The sequence below is a fragment of the Fistularia commersonii genome, chromosome 29 (assembly GCF_037954325.1).
Source record: "Fistularia commersonii isolate RoL2024-O1a breed Wild chromosome 29, RoL_Fcom_v1.0, whole genome shotgun sequence".
Classification (NCBI taxonomy): Eukaryota; Metazoa; Chordata; class Actinopteri; order Syngnathiformes; family Fistulariidae; genus Fistularia; species Fistularia commersonii.
In genome coordinates this window covers 10,575,001-10,598,696 of record NC_141312.1, presented here as the reverse complement: position 1 = coordinate 10,598,696, position 23,696 = coordinate 10,575,001, and the positions used below count along the sequence as shown (strand labels likewise).

Below are 23,696 nucleotides of genomic sequence, written 5' to 3'. Positions count from 1 at the left end.
CTGCACTACAGCTTTGAAAGAAGAAGAACATGAAATGTTGAGATCAAATTTTGTGGCAATCATCAGTCAAGCTCTGCTAAATTGATGACAAGTTAATTCTGAATAATTTTCTGGTATAAGATCATGAATTTTACACAGACCTCGAAAGATTTTACACACACGCTCATACCCTCAAACACACACACACACACACACACACAGACCCGCACGTGCACACACACTCAACAGTCCATGAGGTTTCAAAATTCCTCTTTCAAATACCTCTTCCATTCATGTAAAAGTCTATGAACCTCGCTCAGTACTACTTCCCTTGCTCCATGACTCTTTATGTCTCTTTAAAAAGGTGCCCACTGTCTTTCCAAGACATAATTCCAATTGTGACAAAAACAAGCAGCACAGTTTGAGTGTCATCCTGGCCCCTGTGGATCCCCCTGCAGAGTCATATCAATCCAAAACATGTTTAAGGAATAATAATTTTAATTTAGCATTACCTAAGCATCGAGTCAGTCATTTTTTGTTTTGACTGGACGAAGCAAATAAAAGGACTGCTGTTTTTCTCACTTGCATAACAGTGAGGTAAAAAGTCCCCGAATGTCCACGAAGATTGTCTCTGAATTAGTATGATGCCAGTATGACCTCATTGACTCATAACATTTGATTTACAGTAAGAAGTTATTATTTGCATGTTTGCATGAGAATGGGTGAAGCAGTAAACATTTCCTCAATGTTTAGTTTTCATAGAGAGATTTGCAGTTGGGGAGAGACGCATCTATTTCCTCATACATTCATGTCTTCCTGCTATTGTAGCCTGTGCGTCATTGCCCCGTTTACAACATTGCATTTCTAACATGCGAACATCTTCACATCAGTCTGGGTGGGTTTAGATAAGTGAATGTTTAGAAAATAAGAATTAATGAAATCAACTTAAAGTTGTCATAAGAGGACACGTCAGTGCTTGTAGCAGTAATTATCCTTGTTTCATGAAGTAATAACCTCAACCCAGTTTATATTGGTACAGAATGGCTGGAAATTAACTTAATTTTTGTTTAGGTTTTTTCAACATTAATCCATGATTTCTGTTTGATTTAGAAACTGAGATGATGTTGCTACAGTAAGGAAATATCAGTCAGCGTAATATAAATTTTGCTTATGGTAAAATAAATTTTATGCACATATTTAAATTTTTAGAATGACATCTGAACTGAACTGCAGCTCTGCGTGTGCTTGCCTTCATATACATGATTATGTTAGTGTGTACAGTTAGATGGGGTTTGGGTGCTGTGGTTTACCATGGAAAAAAATGCTTTGGGTGTCTTTGTCACCTGAACCAGCCTGTACCCCCACCCTCCCCCACCCCCACCACCACCATACACACACACACACACACACAGCACAAGTTACCCCCTAACTGCACTTCTGCTTGTGGAAAATTTCAAAGATTTACTTTCTCTGCAGCACCGTCTTTCCTGTTATCACAGTTGAAATGGAAAATAAAGTGCTACTTGTAAAGGCATAATCATGGAACCAGGCATAAAATCGTAAGGTGGTCCGAAATGTTCATGATTGTCAACAAATCACTGTGATTGTTTTGGTGAAGAGAAAACAGGCTTTGAGGGCCAAAGTCTGTGATATTTCCAAAGCCTCTACATGATATGAAATCATTCTTTGCATGTTTGCTGTAGCTGTTGTGTTTCATCATGAACTGGCCATTGTCAATAAAAATTTGATGAGGTGTTGTAGATAAAATGGATTTGCTATCAAATTGAGAAGTGGAAGAGAGGAAAGGATGGAGGCATCTAATGATGGAAGCAGTGACCTCTGGTTTTGCTGTCCCTGAGCTTTGGGATTTGGTTTTCTGTTTTTTGACTGTTTCTTTTGGTCTTAAACATGAAACTGAGAGAGCATAAAATAGGAAGAGACTTTAATGCATAGAAAACAGCATATGTAAAGCATATGTAGTTGGGGTAATTATTGTTTGGTGCCGGGTGTGTTGGATTAATAAGCTTGTTTACAATGTCTATATCATAGACTGTTATTTTTACATGTGACGCAATATCAATAATTTCTTTTATTTTCAACTCCACAATGAAATGGAATCAAGCGAATATGTTCAAATAGAATTATCGGTAGATCATCTCTGTTGCATAAAGTGGGACTCTAATTCAGAAAGCATCTACTTGGACCTGAAAGCAACTTCATACACATATTACATTTGTATAGAGGCTAATGTGCTTGATTTGTGCTGCTTCATGCCCATGCTATGTGAAATATACAGTTGACTCCTGGGGAGCTCAAGTCTCAAGGGCTGTTGATGGTTAGTTGCTTGGCTCTGATGGACAAGAACTGAGAGGGTAGAGGCCCCGGAACATTTATAGCTTAGTAGGAATAACGGCGCTAAGCCAGGCAGCTGCTGGTTGTTTTCTAAATATGCAGTTTATGTGTGTGTGTGTTCGTGTATGCGTCTCTGTGTGTATGTATGTGTTTCTCTATGTGCATGTTTTTGTGCGTGTGTCTGTGTTTGTGCTCAGGGGGCGTTAAGAGGGAGCGCTGCTCTAATATGCAGCTACATATTTACATTACGAATCAAAACTAAACATTTCAGCCAGCCACAGATGCAAACATTAGATGTTTTTATAGATGGGATGGATAAGGGTAATGGAAGGATAAGCACAATTTAGGGACAAAGACATTCAAACCAGCAAAACATGGATGGTAAATACTGTCTCAAAGGGGACTACTGCTACGCTAACTCGTCTAACTGGCAAGCCATGTTTTCTGTATGTTTCTTTGCTGTACAAAAATACATCTTTAACAAAGCTAATGTCTCCTGACATTTTAAGCCACATTCAGAATCCTAAATTGGTTCCTTTTTTATAAAAGTAAAAGTTTTTGAAAAGATCAATGTCTTCTTTTTTGTAAATCGAAAAATTCCCATAACATGCTTTTTTTATACTTTGCTTTATTCACATGACTACATTTTAGGAGTCTAGTTACATTTTAAAAATGTATGCATGCAAAATATAAGCTGCATACCACTGAGCGCTGGCATGATACTGTTTTTTTTTTTTTTTTTGTCAGCCACTGCTCCCAAGTAATTTCATGGCTCCTGTCAGATTGAGATGGGACATATTCATCTCTCAGTCATGACTGTTACAGTTTCTGTTGCCATATCTACAAAGGAAGAATTAAAGAAATCTTGCAAGCTCCTTATACACAAATTTGCAGGAATGGTAAATATAGACTCATACAAAGGTCACCAGGTTCACCAATTAGCTACCAAGGAGATAATGTTCTTATGTTTACATTCAAAAGTGCATAGAGTCAAGCCATTTAGGAATATGAACAAGGAATGGCTAAAGTACTATGCAGTTCACAAAAGCTCATTTAAAGGGAGAGGTCCTTGTTTAGTCCCTGCTACTTTATTTTTGGGTGATAATTACACACTGCGGGAAAGTCACCATGTTATTAGTATAGATGATCGATAGCAGAATATCAACCTCTACTGCCATCCAACCAGGCTGCTTGGAACAGTGCTCTATAAACCACAGGCCTGTCATGCTCTCTAGAAGGCTCCAACATCAGCACACATGCGCAAACACACACACACACATACACAAATATGTACATATAAAAGTACTAGACTATGGGTATCCTATTCCTAGATAGACATAAAGGAAATATGTTGCATATATAAAGACATACACATGCAAATATATTACGAATATATAATCATATCAATTAAAATACACACACACATACACACACACACACACACACACACACACACACACACACACACACACACACACACCATACACTCATGCACACAACTGGCAACTGAAGACAGGAAGTCTCCACTGCTGCACACTGAGCATGCACCATTGTGGTTTGAGAGGCTAGCATTGGTCCCTGTAGGATTTTGGACAAGTTCCAGGCATGGTCAGCTACATAGTAGTGCCCTTGCTTTGGTTGAACATGCACAATTAACTCTCATGTAGTTATTCCATTCTCTCTTCCATTCCATTCCTCTTTTACACTGTCGATGACCAAAAGCAAGAGCCCAGTGTCCATCTTTTCTTCTCCTATTAATCTTCTTCTTAATGTATTCAATTCAGACAATTGTTGGTTAAGTTTGATGATTACAGCACTTTAAAAAGTAAGTCAGACTCAAGAAAAAAAAATAAGGAGAAGATCATGAGAACTGCAGAAGAGTAATTAAAAGTTGAGTGATTATACAAAATAAACTTTTATAAATTGAAGTCTGCTGGAAGCAAGGTAGAGAAGCACATTGGTAACAGCAACACATTCTGTAACAGCCTTGTGTATTACAGACTGAGGTACCATTAATTTTCATTCAGGCTAATACATTTGTCTTGGTTTTTGAAATAATTCAGTTTTTGCTGAAATCAAGTAATTTAAATACTGAGTAAAGGATACATCCTTGTTTTTCAAAAGTAACAGATATTACATGCTATACGTTGGGTTCAGTTAATTGAGTGGTTATTTTGTGAGGGGGGGCTAATTCCAAAACCATTTTTATTACTTTTTAAGATAGATATTATATATGACATATTCTATAGAAAATCTTCCTCAGACTTTTACAAAGCAAGCAGAAAAGACAAATCTGAAACTGCATGGTGTGGCCTGGTGGAGAGTAGGCCTCTTCATCATATCTCTTTAGATCCTGGAGATAAAAGCAGCTGGTGCAACATCAAATCAATGGGCCGATCAATGGGAACATCTCCTGAAGATTAAAGCGAGACAGAGAGAACAGGTAGGGTGCTAATATGGTACAAGAGCTAGCAGTGGAATAGGATTTAATTGATGTGTAGAAGGAAGATGGATGAAAAGCCAAGGACAGACAAATGTTGCATTGGTTTGGTATGCGATGATCCCTTTTTAAAACTGTCAACATATATTCTTTGTTATGCATTTATAAGACTCATTTAGGCCAACCAGTTAAGAGCACAAGCAGTTAGTACTATATTTACTGTATGTATGGATGCTTACAATAGCATTTACACATACACGGTGCAAATTTACAAGAGATAGTACAAAGATGTTGAACATACATTCTGTACATACATACGTCACTCTGGAGTAATATCCTCCCCTATAAGTTTCAGTCTTTTTTCAGTCGATTGGTCTGTCTTGATTCTCATTTGAAAGTATTTTTAGTCCGTAACAAAAAGAACAGCAAAAAGTTTCCACATGCTGTCCGTGACATATATTTCACGTGGGGATGCCGTGCCTACAAAAACATCAGCCTTCCACTTTGTAATATTTTGACCATGTAAATATTATCAGATGCCATAGTGTAGTATAAATAGTATCACCTGTTTGAAAATCGTAGAGTGTGGAAGAAAATCATAGAGGGCCCTTCAAAACCAAACATTTACAAGTAGAAAACTGATGCTATATCGTGTTTTCATTAACATGGATAAAAACAGACAGGTTTTATGAGATCAGTAAAAACTGTACATTTTTGTCCCACGTATAGTTCATTACACACATTGTTAGAGCAGCAATATATTGCTTTTATATCATGGGGTGCATTTTTATCTGAGTAAATTTCACTCAAAAACTCCAAATTTAATCTATATTTCATTTATTGCCAGAATTGCAGACGGTCTTTCTCTGAGAATTATAATTACCCTGCATCAGGATGTGATAAACTTTTAGCTTTAAAACTGAATTGTTCCACTGCGTACCACAACACACCAGATTTATCTTTCCATAAATGAAAAAAATGACGAGACACCATGTGCATCTCTTCAGAATAAACTGCCACCACTTCACCAGCACCCCCCCCCCCCCTAGAAATCCCCATGTAAACAAGAGCAGCATGTGGGGGATCAAGTTTGGGAATAAAAAAGGCATTGAGGAAAAAAAAAAATCATAGCAAAACGACCACAGGCCTGAGCCTGAACTCAGCCGGGCTGTGTGGTTATGGGCCGGGGTTTGCACACTCTCTGTCTTGGAGCCACATCAGAGCCTTGAGCCCTGCGTAATATGATCTTGATAGGCAGGAGAGGGTTACCCCTTGGAGTTAATGGCACGACTGCTGAGGTGAAGACCAGGGAGGGATTGTCATTGATGTAAACCAGCACTGGGTAACAAGCAATTATAGATTCAGATAGACTTTAGGGCGGATAATTCTCTTAATTTCTTTCTCTGTCTATTTTTCTCCATTCACACCCATTTACTTATTGTCATTCATTATATCATTTCATTATATTTCTTATTCTTCCTCCTTTCTACTATTATCTATTACTGTTATGTTTTTTTTTTAACTTGAAACTCTGGCACAACAATTTCCTTCGGGATTAATAAAGTTGTTCTCATCTCATCTCTCATCTCATCTCATTCATATATCTGCTTTGCTTTCATTCGAATTTATTTTGCCCTCTCTGTCATTTTTCATCTCCTCTTCTTTCCCTCTTGTCTTGAGTTCCATATGCCAATTTGAGTCATGGGCAAACAAACAAGCTTGTGCTTTCTATCTATAATTCAAGCTAGTCAAACTTTAGCAGAGACGTTTGCCAAACACCCGGAGTACATCTTTCAGCCTCACTAAGAAAAAACGGAATGTTTAACCAGCATGTGTTGGACTCAACACACAGAATTTCCCAACATGTAACTGAAAGATTAAAAGTATGTTTATGGCAGTTGTGCTTTGTTTTCATGGGAAAAAAACCAAGAGAAGAGCAGGGCAGATTGAAGAAAGGGGTATATTGTTTGATCAAATTTGGTAGCATCAGTTGAAGTAAGAGTTCAGAGGGGAAAATATTTAAAAAGGTTTTTCATGGGAGGGGGCAGGATACGGACCCAAATGAAGGAAAAACACTGTACTGTATTTACTAATGTCGACAAACATTCAAACAAACTCTGGAAGTTCAGCCTAAGTGTTTCTCTTCGTCATAAATAAAAGTAATAGGATGGCAGTTCATTGAAACCAACAGTGAATTGTGGTGACTGACCTTTTCCAACAACCTGAACAAATCAAACTGATTGTCAATTAGGGTACTTACACATAAAGATCTTTGTCTGAATAGACTGTGCGCCCCTTAACTGCAGCTGCAGTTGCATGATAGTAACTGACTGCTGGTATTATCCATCAAACAAAAGCATCTGATCACACTGAGGCCCTGCCAAACCACTAGTGGTAACAGCAAGTTAGAATGATAAATGCAACTGGAGAGGAAAAATCCAAGCTGTTTTTCCAGGTGTCTCAATGAAACTCAACTCAAGTTTATTTTCACGGTTACATATTCCATTACATTCATTTTTATTTTTATTTATTTGTTTTTGATTCTTTATTTCTTTTGTTGTTTCTTTGTAAGGTGGATTTCAGGCCCTTACAGTTTATGATCACAATCAGAATAGATTAGGTTTTGCTTGTCCTTAGTCTTGCATCGATTTCTTATCCTCTCTTTCTGGGACCAGTTGTGATTTCATTTTATGTTGTTATTCAATGTTTTATGCATGGCTGAAATTTTATCAATCAAAAGGGTAAAAAAATATATATCATAGCTTTTATAGGAATTCCTCAGTCACAATATGTTGCACTTTTTATGCAATTGGCTTTTTAAAACAACTGTCTATGTACTACTTTGAGATTACTATATTTGATATTAACATTATAAAGCAAACAATTGCTCACTAGTTCCCCTAATTTAGGGTTCACATGCATTTATATAACAAATTGATTGTGTCAACCTCTGATTGACAGAAGAGACCCAGCAGAAGAAAAAGTTAGAGAATAGACTTAGATCCGACTCATAGACATTGTGGTGGTCTAGTTCCGTTGGTAACGGCATGCCTGCTCTGTTTCCGCAATTCTGCACAGAGAGCTTAGCTTGAACCAAACCAGCAGGTGGGCTAAGAGAGGTTGAGTGTGACCAAATAGAGCAGGATATTCTAGAAGACGGAGCTGCACATCCTAAGCCACTGGTGTATAAGGAATTAAACAGATAGAATAAATTACAAGATAAAAGGCAGGACAGAAAGTAATTTAATCCTGCTCTCCACTTCACATTACTGTCCAGCCATCATTATCCTTGTCTCAATCTGCATTTTCTCACCATCCATCAATGAAAGGGCGTAATTTGAGTCATTTTACCAAATATCAGTATTTTATTTTTTACAGGTCTAGGATGAAAAACAGAATATTTTTGACCACATGCGGAGACTCTGTGGTGAATATTGCACTGTATTGTCTGAAAAATCATTCAAGAAATTATTCCATGAAGGTAGTGTTACTGTACTTGCCATTGTCCTCTCACATATGCCTATATTCTCAAGGTTACTGTTGAGATCTATTCTTTCAGCCAGTTTCATTTCAATTTTATTTTGTTATTAGCTTAAATAGTAGTCTTGCCAAAATAGGACAATTTAAGTTAAATGAGATCACAACAATAATTTCTTTCATGTCAACTGTAACAAGACAAATAGCACAGTTGGTGGTCTCAGTGTTTGCAACCCATGAGTAACTCTTAACTCACTTAACTCTTAATTACATTAACTGAATAAGATGGAACTCTGATTTTCAGTATGTAAGCCTAACAAAACTTCAATCAGTAGTCTTACTTGGTTTGATAAAACTCTCGACTGCATCTGATTTGAAGACTTAATGGCCAGGCTGCTTTCATTTGACAAATCTTTCTCTCATGTAAGTTCTTGAAATATGTCTGCTCTAAGTGCAGACACCAGTACTTAGTAAATGTACAGCCACCTCTCAGATGCTTTTCTCAAAATAAGATGGTCTTAGATGAAGGCTGGAGTTTGTGTGTGTGTCTGTGTGTTTCTTTCTTTCTTTCTTTCTTTCTTTCTTTCTTTCTTTCTTTCTTTAAAACAGTCCTGGGGGAGCTTCTAGGTAACAAAACAAATCAGAATTCAGGTAATTTACTGACTGATATGCACATAATATGGCTCTTTTTTGGAACCAGTTTATTCAACATGCACTGGTCATAACACTTAATACAATTTTTGAATCCACTTGTCAAACTTTGCAGTCAAGTGCAGTTCGTATTTATATAGCACCAAATCCAAAGACAGCTGTGTCATGACATTCAACATGTACCGTATAGTGGGTCTGGATCACACGCTTTAAAAGGATTTACAGAAACCCAACATGTCTATTCCATGCATGGAATCAACATTTTTCTAACACCAATGGCCAGTGTAAGCTTGATAATTCCATCTTCCTGCTGAAAATCTTTTGAAAAAAAAAGGCTATCAGTGTTAAGTTAGGGTGGCACAGTGGTTAGGAGTTTGCACGTTTGCACGTTCTCCCCATGTCTGTGTGAATTTCCTCTCACATTCCAAAAATATGCTGCAGGTTAATTGTTAAAATTGCCCCTAATGTAGAGTGAGTGAAAGTTGTCTGTCTTTGTATGTGGCCCGATGATTGACTGTCGACCAGTCCACGGTGTACCCTGCCTCTGACCAATGACAGCTGGGATAGGCTCCCGCGACCCTGAGTGCAGGATAAGCTGCAGAAACTGAATGGAGGGCGTTTATTTTGTAATGTTAGCTAGTTTTGAAATGCCAAGCTCCTCATATTACTGCAACACTATCAATTTTTGTACTATAATGTCTGCATTGGTGTAATCAGTTTTACTGCCCAAGTTTTCTAAATTTAACTGCTCGGTAGGTATTTATTTTCAAGATAGCATTTTTATTCAAAATTATATTCTGTAAATTCTTACCCTGTGACATTTTAATTTGAACTTGTACCTTGAGGTCCACTTTCATTTTCCTCAAGTCCATTATGCATTATGACATAATAGATCCACATATCTCAGCATTTAACTTCAAAGGGGAAATGACTAATACAGATCCAAATGGATCCACTGTAGTGATGTGGATATTGTGTTGTCATTTAGAAAGTAAAATATGATACCCTTTTGTGGTATCTTGCTCCTGCGTGTTTGAAATAACCAGTGGCACACCAGAAACACGTCAAAACAGGGGGTTTTCTTTCCAAGTGTGGAGTCATTCTCATTTGGGTAACTTGCCACAAATCCTTGATGAGCTGTTGAGTTACAGCTATGTTCAGCTATTGTAGGAGACAGTTTTCACAATGAGTAAGAAACAAGCATGCTTAGTCATGTAAACCTGCAAATAGGACTGCAATTACACTGGGGATCTTTGAAAAGGGACTAGAAAAAAGTTCTGCAATTCCTTCTAGGGTGACATTCATCTAAATGTATTTTTTATTCATCTCAGAGATCTTCTTTTCTTTCCATCTAACCCTATTCTTTGTATCCCCTCACACCAATGAACTTCATATCCTCTCTCACTATGTCCATAAATCTTCTCTTTGGTCTTCCCCTATAACTCCTTCCTGGCAAATCCAATTCCAGCATCCGTCTACCAATATATTCACTATCCCTCCTCTGTACATAACTTAACCATCTCAGTGGTTTCTCTGACCTTCTCTCCAAAAGCTCTAACATGTGTGATGGACTCATTCCTGATCCTATCCATCCTCGTGACTCCCAAAGAGAACCTCAACATCTTCATCTCTGCGACCTCTAGCTCTGTCTCCTGTCTTTTCGTCATTATTCCTGTTTCTAGACCATACAAAATCACCGGTCTCACCACTGTCTTGTGCACCTTTCCCTGTAGCCTCATCGTTCCACCTGGGTTCCTCTCATTCACACACATATATTCTGTCTTGCTGTGACTAACCTTCATTCTTCTCCTTTGCAGAGCATACCTCCACCTCTTGAGATTTTTCTCAACCTGTTCCTTGCTCTCACTGCAGATCACAGTGTCGTTTACAAACATCATGGTCCATGGGGATTCCTGTCTAACCTCATCTGTCATCCTGTCCATCACCACTGCAAACAAGAAGGGGCTCAGAGCTGATCCCTGATTAAGTCCCACCCCCAACAGCACACCTACAGCACACCTCACCACTGTCTTACAGCAAGCAAACATGTCCTGTACCAGTCTAACTTACTTCTCTGCCAGTCCAGACTTCCTCATACAATACCAGACTTCCTCTCTTGACACCTTGTCTACAAAAGTCCAATGCAGCTCCCTCTGACATTCTCTGTACTTCTCCATTAGTATTCTCAAAGCAAATACTGCATCTCTAGTACTCTTTCTTGGCATGAAGCCATACTGCTCCTCACAAGTGCTTACTTCTGCTCAGTCTAGTTTCCACTACTCTTTTCCATAACTTCATTGTATGGCTCATCAACTTTATCCCTCTATATTTACTGCAATTCTGCACATCCCTCTTATTCTTGAACCATCACACTTCTCCATTCCTCAGGCATCTTCTCACTCTCTAAGATCCTGCTGAATAACCGAGCCAGAAACTACTGCTGCCTCTCCTAGACACTCCCACACCTCCACAGGTATATCATCAGGACCAACTGCCTTTTCACTCTTGATCCTCTTTAATGCTTTCCTCACTTCACTTTTAGAAATCTGTGCTACTTTGTGGTCTACAACAGTCACCTCTTCTACCCTTGCCTCTTTCATTGTCCACATTCATCAGCTCTTCAAAGTACTCTTTCCATCTTCCCATCACTCTTCTAGCATCTGTGAATATATTTCCCTCTCTATCCTTAATCACCTGGACTTGCTGTACATCTTTTCCATCTCTATCTCTGTTTGCCAACCTGTATGAATCATTTTCTCCCTCCTTCCTGTCCAACAAGGCATATAAGTCATTGTTCGCTCGTATAAGTCATCGTTACACTGTATCTCCCTGTACTCCTGTCTGTTCTCTTCCCTCCCCTCAGTGTCCCACTTCTTTGCTCGCCACTTTCTCTGTATATACTCCTGCACTTGCTCATTCCACCGCCAAGTCTCTTTATCTACTTTCCATCCAGGCGACACACCCTCTTACCTGTGTTCCTGATCACATTAGCTGTAGGTGTCCAGTCATTTGGGAGCCCTCCCTGACCACCCAGAGCCTTTGTCATCTCCTCCCTGAAAACCATACAATACTCTTCCCTTTTCAGCTTCCACTACGTTGTCCTCTACGCTGCCTTTGTCCTCTTGATCTTCCTTGTCACCAAAGTCATCCTACAAACCACAATCCTATGCTGTCTGGCTACACTTTCACCTACAAGTACTTTGCAGTCACTGATCTCTTTCAGGTTGCCTCATCTATATAAGATGTAGTCTACCTGTGTGCTCCTACCTCCGCTCTTATAAGTTACTCTATGTTCCTGTCTTTTCTGGAAAAAAGTGTTCACTACAGCCATTTCCATCCTTTTTGCAAAGTCTACCATCGTCTGTCCCTCAGTGTTCCTATCCTGTATACCAAATCTACCCATCACTTCTTCATCAGAATAGATTAGGTTTTGCATCACCTCAAAGTCTGCACCAATTACCACTCTCTCATCTCTGGGGATATTCTGCATCGCTTCATCTAACTCATTCCAGAACTTCTCCCTCTCCTCAAACTCACATCTCACCAGTGGGGCATAGTCACTAACTGCACCGAGAATCACCCCTTCAATTTCCAGTTTGTCTGTGAGACATTCTTTCACCTCCAGAACATTCCTCACAAACTCCTTCTTCAAGATAACTTCTTATCCATTTCTCTTCTTGTCAGTTCCATGATAGTACAACTTAAAACCTGCTCCTAAGCTTCTAGCCTTACTACCTTTGCACCTGGGCACACAGTATATCCACCCTCCTTCTCTCCATCATGTCACCACCTCTCTACCTTTTCCCTGTCAAAGTCCCAATATTCAAAGTCCCTACTCTCAGTTCCAGGCTCTTTCCTTTCCCCCTCTCTCTCTGCTCTTGAACATGCCCTCCTCCCATTTTTTCTTCTTTGACCCACAGTAGCCCAATTTCCACTGGTACCCTATAGGTCATCAGTACCAACCCAGTCCTCGACAGAGCCGTTATGAGATTCTTAGGTTTGATTTGCATATTTGGTTTTGGCACAAGCTTTAAGCCGGATGCCCTTCCTGACGCCACCCTCTGCATTCATCTGGGCTTGGAACCGACTCAGGGAGATGCTTGCCTGTGCCACCCCCCCCTCCCCCCTACAATCCTGGACCAGGGAGATACTGGTCTGTCCCTCCCTGAGGCTGCATTATTGATTTACTTTTCAATTTAATTTTATTTCATTTTTCATCCCAGTAATAAGGTTTCTGAAAAGCAGATCAGAAAGACACAGAAGGTTGACATTTTCACTGAATACAATTTAGTATTTATTTTTGAATGAATGCACACAGATCAGCATGGTGGCACAGTGGTTAGCGCTTCCACTTCACAGCAGGAACGTTCAGGGTTTGATTTGGATATGGGGTATTTTTGTATCAGGTACCCATGTTCCCCCCTTCTCTTCGTTGGCTCTTCATGTCCAAAAGCATGCAATAGCTTAATGGAAACACTAAATTGCTCAGACACGTGAATGAGGGAGTGAATGGTTGCATGTCTCCTTATGTGGCCCTGTGATCAACTGATTGGTCCAGAGTGAGCCCTGCGTCTCACCGAATGACAGCTTGATCACAACTCTGACTGCAGGATAAGCAGAATAGATGATGAGTGAAGGAATTAATGCTAAGAGTTACCCATTTCTTTACCTGATATTTCAAATTGAGTTATTGGTAAACCCCCCTCATACTATCACAATGTATGATTAATTGCTCCTAATACTGTTGCATATTTTTCTTCATTTAGTTCTCGATTCCTTTTTTGTTTTCCATGGCCTAAACAGGTCTGGCTGGAGGTAGCCCTCCTTCAGACCATAAAACGTTACTCATCCTTTTGGAACCTCTTGAACAAACATTCACAGTGCAAACTGATGATCACATAACTGCCTCATTTCACATATTGAAAAGGTCACGGGGGATGCTTGAGCCTCTTCCTGCTCATTGGGTGAGAAGCAAGGTACACCCTGAACCAATTGGCAATCAATTGCAGGGCCACATATAGAGACAAGCAACCACTCCCTCCCTCATTCATACATCTGGACAATTTGTCTTTTGTTTCCAATTAACCTTCTGAATGTTTTTGGATTGTGGGAGAAAACTGAAGAATCTGGGGGAAACCCATGCCGAAATGCGGAGAACATGCAAACTCCAAACACAGAGGCTACCTGGGGGAATCAAACCCAGGGTCCTTCTTGCCGAGGAGGCAGACATACCAACCATTGCGCCACCGTGCCGTCCTTAATACTCAACATTTCCTACAATTATTATTACCTTTCTTATTAATAATAATTATATTATTACAATTATTAATAAAAAAGTATCATTAAAATCAAAATATTGAGTGACCCGTGCGTAAGAATAGACCAATAGCAGTAAGAAATATCCAAGAAGTGTAAAAATGAACAGACGGTAGATGATGTAACGATGTGCAGATATGTTAGTACTTGTATAAATTTCATCATCAGAGGCTGTTGACTGTGCATACATTAAAACAAAAAAGGGGTTTTAGGCACAGCCCTACTTGTGAGTCACTCACATGAACATGTGAGTAATTCAGTACATCTTCAAAACAATCCCGAAAGTGTTTAAACATACTGTATGTTTTATGCATGTAATGGTTCAATATTGTCCTAGTTCTGTTATAAACTACAAACAATGTTTTCATATACATCTTAGCAACGCCCAGCATAGTGCAATGGCATGTGGCAGCATGTGATGATTGTCTTTGCATGTGTTTGTGCACTTGTTTTTGTGTTTAATTACATACACATTGCAGGGCGTGTTCTTGCATACATGCATGCATATGAGCATTTCTAAGTGTGGGTTTGTATAATCGAGGAGTGGGCAAACTTGGTGGCAGCTGGTAGTGTATTTGGCCTTTTTTAAAACATATCTATGCTGTTATGGTTGCCTTGGCTTTGATGTTGCCCAAACCTCCAACTAAGAGGCTCTCATTTTGGGCTCTTGACTCCAGAGAAGGCAATGACTTCCAGATTGAGAAGAGTACTCACTTGGACTGTGGTGGGAAAAGCTGTGGAGGGTCATGAGGGGCTGAGGATGTTACTTTCATGATGCTAAGGGCTTCGTATTCCAGGAGTAGCATCCTTCCTCCCCCTCGTTTCTTTGTTCAGACTGCCCTAAAATCTTCTTTAAAGTTTGACAGCACTAATCTTATATAAGGCTTCTACCTAACCGTCAGAGATAGAAGCCTCGTCTATTAGAATCATATTCATGTATATCATGTGCTTTTTTTCTAGTGTTCACTTCCACACACTTAAGGGAGCTGCTTAATCAAATAAACCTCTATGTAACACTGATTTAGTTTCATTTGAGCCAAATGAGTTCCCTTAGGATCAAACACTCCATCATCTTATGGCCTTTATTTTTTCATTTTCGTTTGCGGTTTCATTCTGCATGCAACCATGTGAAAATTGAACATGATTTGGAGTAATTCTTTTTTTTTTGTCATGCTAATATGTATATATAATTAATGTCATGAGTAAAAAAGAATGATTGTAATCATCTTCTTTCCCATCATAAGCTATTTTATAATTTTGTATTAAAAGTCAGTTTTATTCCATTTTTATTAACATCTTACCTGTATGTTGACTTGTGTTGTCAGTGGATGTTTTTACATTTTCCATTGGATAATTAAATTTAATTTGTTGCCTCAGAACTACATACTGAGCAGATAAAATTAATGAACAAAAAAAATGTCAATAAAAAAATATGTATATAATATATATATATATATAAAACATATTTGTAGTTTTACGATTAGTTTTTGACAAATTTCTTGTTTAGATTGACACTAACTAAGTGAAAGCTATGATTAAGAAATCTCCCAGGATAAATTTAAGAGCAAATCCTCGTTACGGGCAGCACTATGGCGCAGTGGATAGCATTTTGGCCTCACAGCGCAAAGGACCCTGGTTCGATTTGAACAGGGAACCTCTCTGTGTTGAGTTTGCATTTTCTCCCCACAGTCTGCAAACATGCAGGTTAATTGGAAAATTGCCCACCGTGAATGACAAAGTATTTATGTGGACCTGTGATTGACTGGGGATCAGCAGCTCTTGCCTGATGGCAGCTGGGCTTCAGCATGACCCTGAGTAGGATAAGCAGTAGACAATGAATGGAATCTTCATTTTTTTATGAATGATGCAAAATAATTTGTATAATGAAAAAAAAAACAAAAGAAAATAATCTTGCATTTCACAAAAGAAGAACCCTGGGTTTGATTCCCCCAGGGAGCATTTCTGTATGGAGTCTGCATGTTCTCCCTGTGCCTGTGTGGGTTTCATTCAGTTTCTACAGTTTCCTTCCACAATCTAAAAACATTCAAAAGGTTGGAAAATTTTGAAAAATCACCCAGATGTGTGAATTAGGGAGTGAATGATTGTTTGTTCTCTATATGTGGCCCTGCGATTGTATGGCAGTTGGTTCAGGCTACATGTATACCCCGGCTCTTGACCAATGATAGCTTTGATAGGCTCCAGCATCCCTGCAACCCAGGGATAGTGTAGGAATAGCGGTAGATAAGGAATGAATGATTGAAAAAGTCAAACATCAAATAGGATAGACATAGAAAATAAATAACCAGCCATGCACTATTTCTATAATGGGAACAATTGTTTTGACAAGCGAATTAATGATTCCTAGATTGACATAATTTTTCTTCGATGTTTTTAATACATGTCTATTTAGTACCACAGATTTTTTTTCTTTCGATATTTAGACATCTTATATGACAAAATCAGTTTCCAGTCACATTTTGATTTCAGCCACTTGAAAGGACTGAACAAGCCAAGAGGAATTCACCACAAAGTCCAGCTAATGTTACTTTGAATGTTTTCTTTTTTTAAATTTAATTTGTTTCTTTTTTTTTGCCATTTGCTATACAAATGTGCAAATTGTATGTCAGAAAATTTAATTTAATTCACCACCCAAATGTGAGATTAAAGACGTCACATTCAATAGCTCTTGGGCAAGGGGAGGACCAAAGAAAGGACGCTTTAATGTTCAATTCAGATATAAAAAGAGACAGATCTACTTGGTGTGTCATCTGAAAACTAAAGAATACATTAAAAGCACAAGATCCTATGAATGAAGGTGCCCGTGAGTGCACTCATGATGCAAGTCTTTCTCTATGTGTGTGTGTGTGTGTGTGTGTGTGTGTGCAAGCAAAAGTGCACGTGTGTGTGTGTGTGTGTGTGTGTGTGTGTGTGTGATGTTCAAGGTAGAGGACCATCATTACAAACAATTGATATTTGAGATCCATTTACTCATGTATTCAGCAGCAGAATTCTGTTAAAATGGACAGGAGATAAAAGGCTACAACAATGTACTGATAAATCAAAGGCCTTCAGTTGGAATTAGACTACATAGAATCTTACGGCTACGATTACCATTTCCTGACGCACTTAAAAAGGTGTTGCTATCAAATTGGAATTTAAACCAGTTGCATCTGTGAAGTTATCATATCTTTGATGTAATTAGCAAATGAAAAATATATTCAGCTTCTTTGGGAAAGGGGGCTTATGTGACAGATATTTTCATACAAGCAAATAGAGTAACATTTGCCTCTAAATTGTTGTGGTTTCCTTCGGGATGAATAAAGTTGTTCTTATTCATATTCGTATTCTTAATTGCCAATGTATCAACTATATTTTGTATTTAAAGTTTTAGTTTGTCTTTGTCTTTAAAGGCATCATGCAAATTTGTACAGAGATACCCCATAGAGACGAACTTTTAGGGTTGGCCTGAACTGCTTATTTGCTTAAAATTTATCAGGATTTGTTTACTGTTGAGTCAGTCACTATTTATCAATGCAGCTTTGCAGAACATATTGTCAGGAGATTTCATTGAACCTGATGAAAATGAATACCTTCCAATTTGCCTATCAAATTGGATAGTGAGGGTGCTAAGATACCAAGGCCAATGCAATGTATATCACAAAAATGAATGGTGGTATTTTATAATTAACAGTGCTTACACGGTATACTACAAATTTGAAGAAATAATATTCCACTGAGCCAGTTTGGGATGATTTAATCATGCAGCAGTGATTTTAGTCAAAAAGCCCCGGACATTATTATAATTCACAGATAATCCCAGAGCTGACCATTATGATTGTATTAATCATAGTGGACTATTTCAATAGTGTGGCTGTCTGAAAAACTGCTGAAGGCTTATTTGCTTTTAACTTATAGTATATCATGGACAATGTTCCTTTGCTCATCCTTTATCTACTAGATAAAACTCCCACATAGTTTGTAGTGAATGTTGAAACAGTCTGAGACACAACAATTGTCTCTCTCAGCTTAACACCTCCTGGTTCAGATTTCTAACCAATACAAGCCCAGTTTGTTGGCACATGGAATCGGTTACCAACCTTGAATGTGGCAGTCTGAATAAACAAGTGGCATTGTAGGATTGTTTCCCCGATCTTAATAAGAGATAATAAGTTGCCTCAGTGAATGTTTTCAGTTTCTAAAAGGCGGGCCAAACCGGTTTTTCCTCTTGAACATGTATGGATATATGCATGGATTTGTTTTGTTTTGTTTTGTTTTGTTTTGTTTTGTTTTGTTTTGTTTTGTTTTGTTTTGTTTTGTTTTGTTTTGTTTTGTTTTGTTTTGTTTTGTTTTGTTTTGTTTTGTTTTGTTTTGTTTTGTTTTGTTTTGTTTTGTTTTGTTTAATCAGTAACAAGTCTGCATGTGTCCACATGATCCAACTCTTTGGCGTTTGTTCTATGCATGCATACACACACACCTGTTTTAACTGAAGTAATTATGTATGAGTTGTGTGTGGGGGGAGTTGAGGATTGGGGGATTTTTTTTTAAATACATAGGGGTTGATAATTATGGGTTAAGTAAGTGCTCTCAAGTCAGCATCCCTTAGTGTGTGTAAAAGAAAAAGGCTAGGCAAAAGCCACTTCAAGGCCAGCTTTTACCCCGAGGAAGAGAGGAAACATAAAGCTTTGCGGCTATAAAGTTACAGCAAAATAGCTTAAACCTCAACACGTGAAATGGAGCCACAGCTACTTCTGAAGTCTTGAAGTCTGAACAGATGTGAGCGTGTGTGTGTGTGTGTGTGTGTGTGTGTGTGTGTGTGTGTGTGTGTGTGTGTGTGTGTGTTCCTGTGTATTTGTTGCAAAGGTTAATAAGAGGCTGAATATATATTCATTATGTCCCTAATTGTATTGAATTTGGAATGTGTTATATGAATGTGTCACATGTGTTAACATTCTTCACGGGTTACGAAAAACTTGTTTCATGCAAATGTTTAACCTTATTAGGTAATTGCTTTATATCATATAATAATACAAATGCATAGTTGACATGCAGTTAAGATAGCATTGCCATCAAGAGACAAAAATGTTGACACAGCGAGTGTCACCAATAAAGCTATTAATAAGTTAACAAAAAATAAATGACATTTGATCATTCATTCATACAGTGTTTTCTCACCCTTACACTTGTTTAGTGTTCCAGAAAAAGAAGCCTAACTTGTAACAAATTTGAAAAGTATAATAATTCGCAATTAAGATTATTTAGTTGATGTTTTAGGATATTTTCAGTGCGGTGGCATTGCAGTCAAATTCACCTAAGTGCCAGTTTAATAATAATTAGTCCCTCATGGAGAAATTCATTCTCTGCAATGAACCCATCATGGATGGCGCAGTAGGCTGCCGTCCACCAGCAGAACAGTTAGGGGTTCAGTGTCTTGCTCAACAACACTTCAACACACTGGGAATCAAACCAGGAACGTTCAGTTCCAAAGACGATTGCTGTACCTCCTCACGTTTACCATGTTTGCATGTTCTAAACCCAATCGTATTAACAAACTGAAACTGTCTGTCTTTTTTGATTTATTTAGTTTTGACTAAGCCCTAGTAAATTTGATAGGATTCATTTTGATATTTAATTCTGAGTTGATAAAAGCTTCTCACTCCTTAAACACTGTCATCAAAAACAAAAAATGTTTAAGTCTTGAATTACTTATCAACATTACATGATGCGTATGGACCCACTGAAATCTTTAATTTCTCCTTAAATGGCAGCCATCTCCTCCACATCAGTGAGTGAGAGTTTTTTTTCAGGCTATTAAAAATGCACAGCACCTTATCTAAACCTCAACACCACCTGTGGCCCACTCCCACTCTCCTCCTATCCTGCCCTCAGTCCTCCAACCCTTGGGCTCTGCGGGATATCAGCAGTGTGTTTTGTTTTCTTGTGTCAAGCAGGTTTTCAGTTTGATCTTTGCTCTAACCATTTGTGAGTGGTGTTGACTAGTGCAAGAAAGCTGAAGATGTTGATGGACACAATAGGAAGCTGTTGAAAGTGTGTGTATGTGTGTGTTATTGCAGAGAACTCGTGGAAGCTCTGCTCATAAGTGATAAGGTATTCACTTTGTAACTCAGCAGGAGGTGCGGCATGCTGCACTACATCTGCACATCTGTACTGCTCTTCTTAGACAGTCCTCGCACAGACATGCAAATGGGCCTAGGTGTGCACACATGCACATGCATACGCACACCTAAACATCTCACCCTACAAAAAAAACCTTTCTGCATGTCCCAGTAATATTTAAGAGAACCTACTTCCTAGTTAAGCTTTTCTGGACACTATGAGTATTATACATAACATACACAGCAGTAAATCCATCCATCCATCCAGCCTTTCAAAGTGCAGCAAAACCACTCACACACACACACACACACACACACACACACACACACTGTTTTCAAACTTAGTCCAAGGCTGCCAATTTGCTGCTGCCAATACCGTTGTGATGTATGTGATTTAAACAGGTGCATGAAAACAACAATCACATGCTCACTTGATCATCAAAGGCTTATTGATCAAATAGGCCTCCTCCTCTCTTCTCCTCTAAAATAGCAAAGTAAAGCTCATCAGTTTGTTCCAAGCTGTATTTTAAGGGTTCTGTTTTCTTTCATTCATTCTGTTCTTTTGACATGCATTTCACTTTTTTTTCAGCAGCCAGAATTGCACAATTTTCTTCATTCTTTTGTGTATCCTACAAACCTAAGTCAAAGTCAGAGTGATATTTACATTTGTGTCCCTGTTTCTCATCAACAGTCCAACAAAGTGTCAGTGGTGCAGCAGTCTCATGGGATGCACCCTCTCACATCCCTCCTGCCCTACAGCAATGAGCACTTCAGTCCGAGCCCTCCACATCTACCCACAGACATGAGCCAAAAGACAGGTGGGAATACACTCACACACAACTCACACACTCCACAGTTGCAATTGTATGCTTATACAGCAGGGGCTGGCAAACTACGGCCCGCGGGCCACATCCGGCCCGTCTTTTTAATCCGGCCCGCCAAAGATCGGTACAGAATTCACACTGAATGGATGGGAATGATTGGACCAATGAATGCAGGAGCTCAAACAGGAGATTGTTTCATTTTTGGAGCTACTTGAGAACACTTTCCTGAGCTGAATGACACAGATTAGCTTTGTGATTTAGCCTTTACTGTGGACATACTGACACACATGAATGAACTGGATGTGAAGCTACAAGGGAAAAAAACGGTTTGTGCATGAAATGCAAATAAACGTCAGAGCCTTCAAAACTGAGCTGGTTTTATTTTCAAAGCAAGTGTCAGACAATGTTCAGACAAATGTCAGATGAGTTTGATATGTACTGTTCACAAATGCGTTTTTTAAATTTTTTTTAAATATGTATTGTATCTCGTGCTGATGCGGCCCTTCTGTCAAATTCTAAAAGTCAATGCGGCTCCTGCGCCAAAAAGTTTGCCCACCCCTGTTATACAGTATGTGCAAACACAAACCTTTATTCTTTAGGGCCAACATCAAATATGCTGTTTTAAATTTGACTCGAAAAACATTTAAAAATGCACAGATAGCAATTTCTACTTTGTTTTTCTGAATCAAACAAAATGTAATCCAAAAGTTTGATGACTACCAACCTCCTAACACACAGACACCCACTCTGTCACCATATCCTATTTGCTGCAGTGGTTCAAACGGTTTAAAAGACACACACTCCAGAGGTCACCGAGGTTTACAAAGCCTTGGACGGGCTCAACTTACGTTGACTGATAATATCACCTGAGCTCTATGCTTAAAAATGTTTTGGATATAAGACAATATGTAATACATAAAGACTCTACAAAGTCATGTATCTCTGACACTTAACGGTGTCAAAAATACATTTTTGACATAGCAGAAACCCTTGAAATTGCTGTTTAACTGTTTGTTCAACATCAACATGATACATGGCTTCTTTGAGTCCCACAGTCGAACGTTTTATCTTTTCAATTTCATCGAGAAGCAAATATGATATCATTATTAATGCTTTCCATCATCCATATGTAGATGGGATTTTCATGGTAAAGTTGTTTCTGTTTTCTGTCTTGCTTCATCTGATTTCTGTCCTAGTGCCATAGTTGTTATGTTGATGTCATAAAGTGCAGTCTTATGCTGCCCCTACATTTGATTCTCTTCCTAAGATCAATTACTCCATATCATGCCTGGCCTACGTGTGGCTCCCGAGCCGCGTGCGGCTCTTATGTTCATTTTGAATTTTGTGTTAGTATGTTTTTAACTTGTGCAATCACGTGCCGCTCCAGCGTTCTCTGCGCACAGCAAAAAAAAAAAAAAAAAAAAAAACACAAACACACAAATCGGCATGAACATAATAGCCGCATGTGGCTTGGGAGCCATAGGTTGGCCAGGCCCGCTCTATATCATGTTTACACACGCCTTTGTCAAACGAACAGTGGGTTTGTACTTTATAAAGGAGCAGCACACAAAGTGGCACCTGAAACCTACTCTTGCACATTTGATGAATTAAAGTAATTGTCCAACAACATTAGTTCTAATGACAACTTTGGTCTGGTAAAAAAAGAAGTTCCAAGTAGTTCCACTTGAGCTTCTCAAGACTGACTATAACAGTTGCTGGAATTGATTTACTAGTGTTGACGAGTAATATAATGTCTTTTATCAAAGGAAAGAAAACTTGCAGAAACCTAAAACATTGTATGAACAAATGCATTATTTTGTTGTTTGTCTCACGTCTCATCCCCCATTTGGAAAATCCCTATTTGCTACAAATATTTCCTCCTGATTCCATGCAGTATGTGTTTTTCTATGATTGACATAAATTGAACTGCGTCAGTGTTACAAACACGAACACATACACATACCCACTCTTGCACTGCAAACACACTACTATTTTGTGAAACCTTTTTCACACAATCTCACCTGACATGGAACACTTGACTTCACTTCTCATGCTATTCTGTCGTTCAAAGCAGGTAGAGTTTACCTCACCAGTGACGTCATTTTACAGTTGGCTCTTGTTCAATCTGCTTCTTTGAGTCATAAAACTTTTTGGTTTTGCAGCTTTTCTATTATATCTTGAAGGAGTCAAGGAGGATTTTAAGATGTTGTACAGGGAAAATGTATGTAGCCAAAAAAATTAGGCTGATAAAATGAAACCAGCTTTAAAGATTGTCAACCAACTCAGAGAATATGTCAAATGTTTAAATCAGCAAATCTCTGATTCAAGTTGTTGTGAATAGAGTCTACATGTAGGTTTAACTTTCTCTGTATTCCTGCTTTTGAAAATCATTCCTCACCAAAGTAAGTTGTCCTGTGCTTCAGTAAAATTAGTCAATGACCATTATCACATTTCCTCCTTTATGTACAACACTGGCTGGTTATTGAGAACGTCAAATGTGTGATACTTTGTGCTTATGTGATGTTTCACTTTCAGTGGTTACAA

The 23,696-nt window shown here is 38.6% G+C and overlaps 1 protein-coding gene across 18 annotated transcripts in view; it reads left to right on the top strand.

The window, feature by feature from the left end:
• The window catches only part of tcf7 (transcription factor 7), a 62,378-nt gene that overhangs the window by 14,403 nt on the left and 24,279 nt on the right, over nucleotides 1–23,696 (top strand). For all 18 annotated transcript variants that reach the window (XM_086176900.1, XM_086176897.1, XM_086176905.1 and 15 more), the window contains exon 4: nucleotides 21,020–21,146. In XM_086176900.1, coding sequence (XP_086033026.1) covers nucleotides 21,020–21,146 — 127 coding nt within the window. The remainder of the gene's footprint in view (nucleotides 1–21,019; nucleotides 21,147–23,696) is intronic.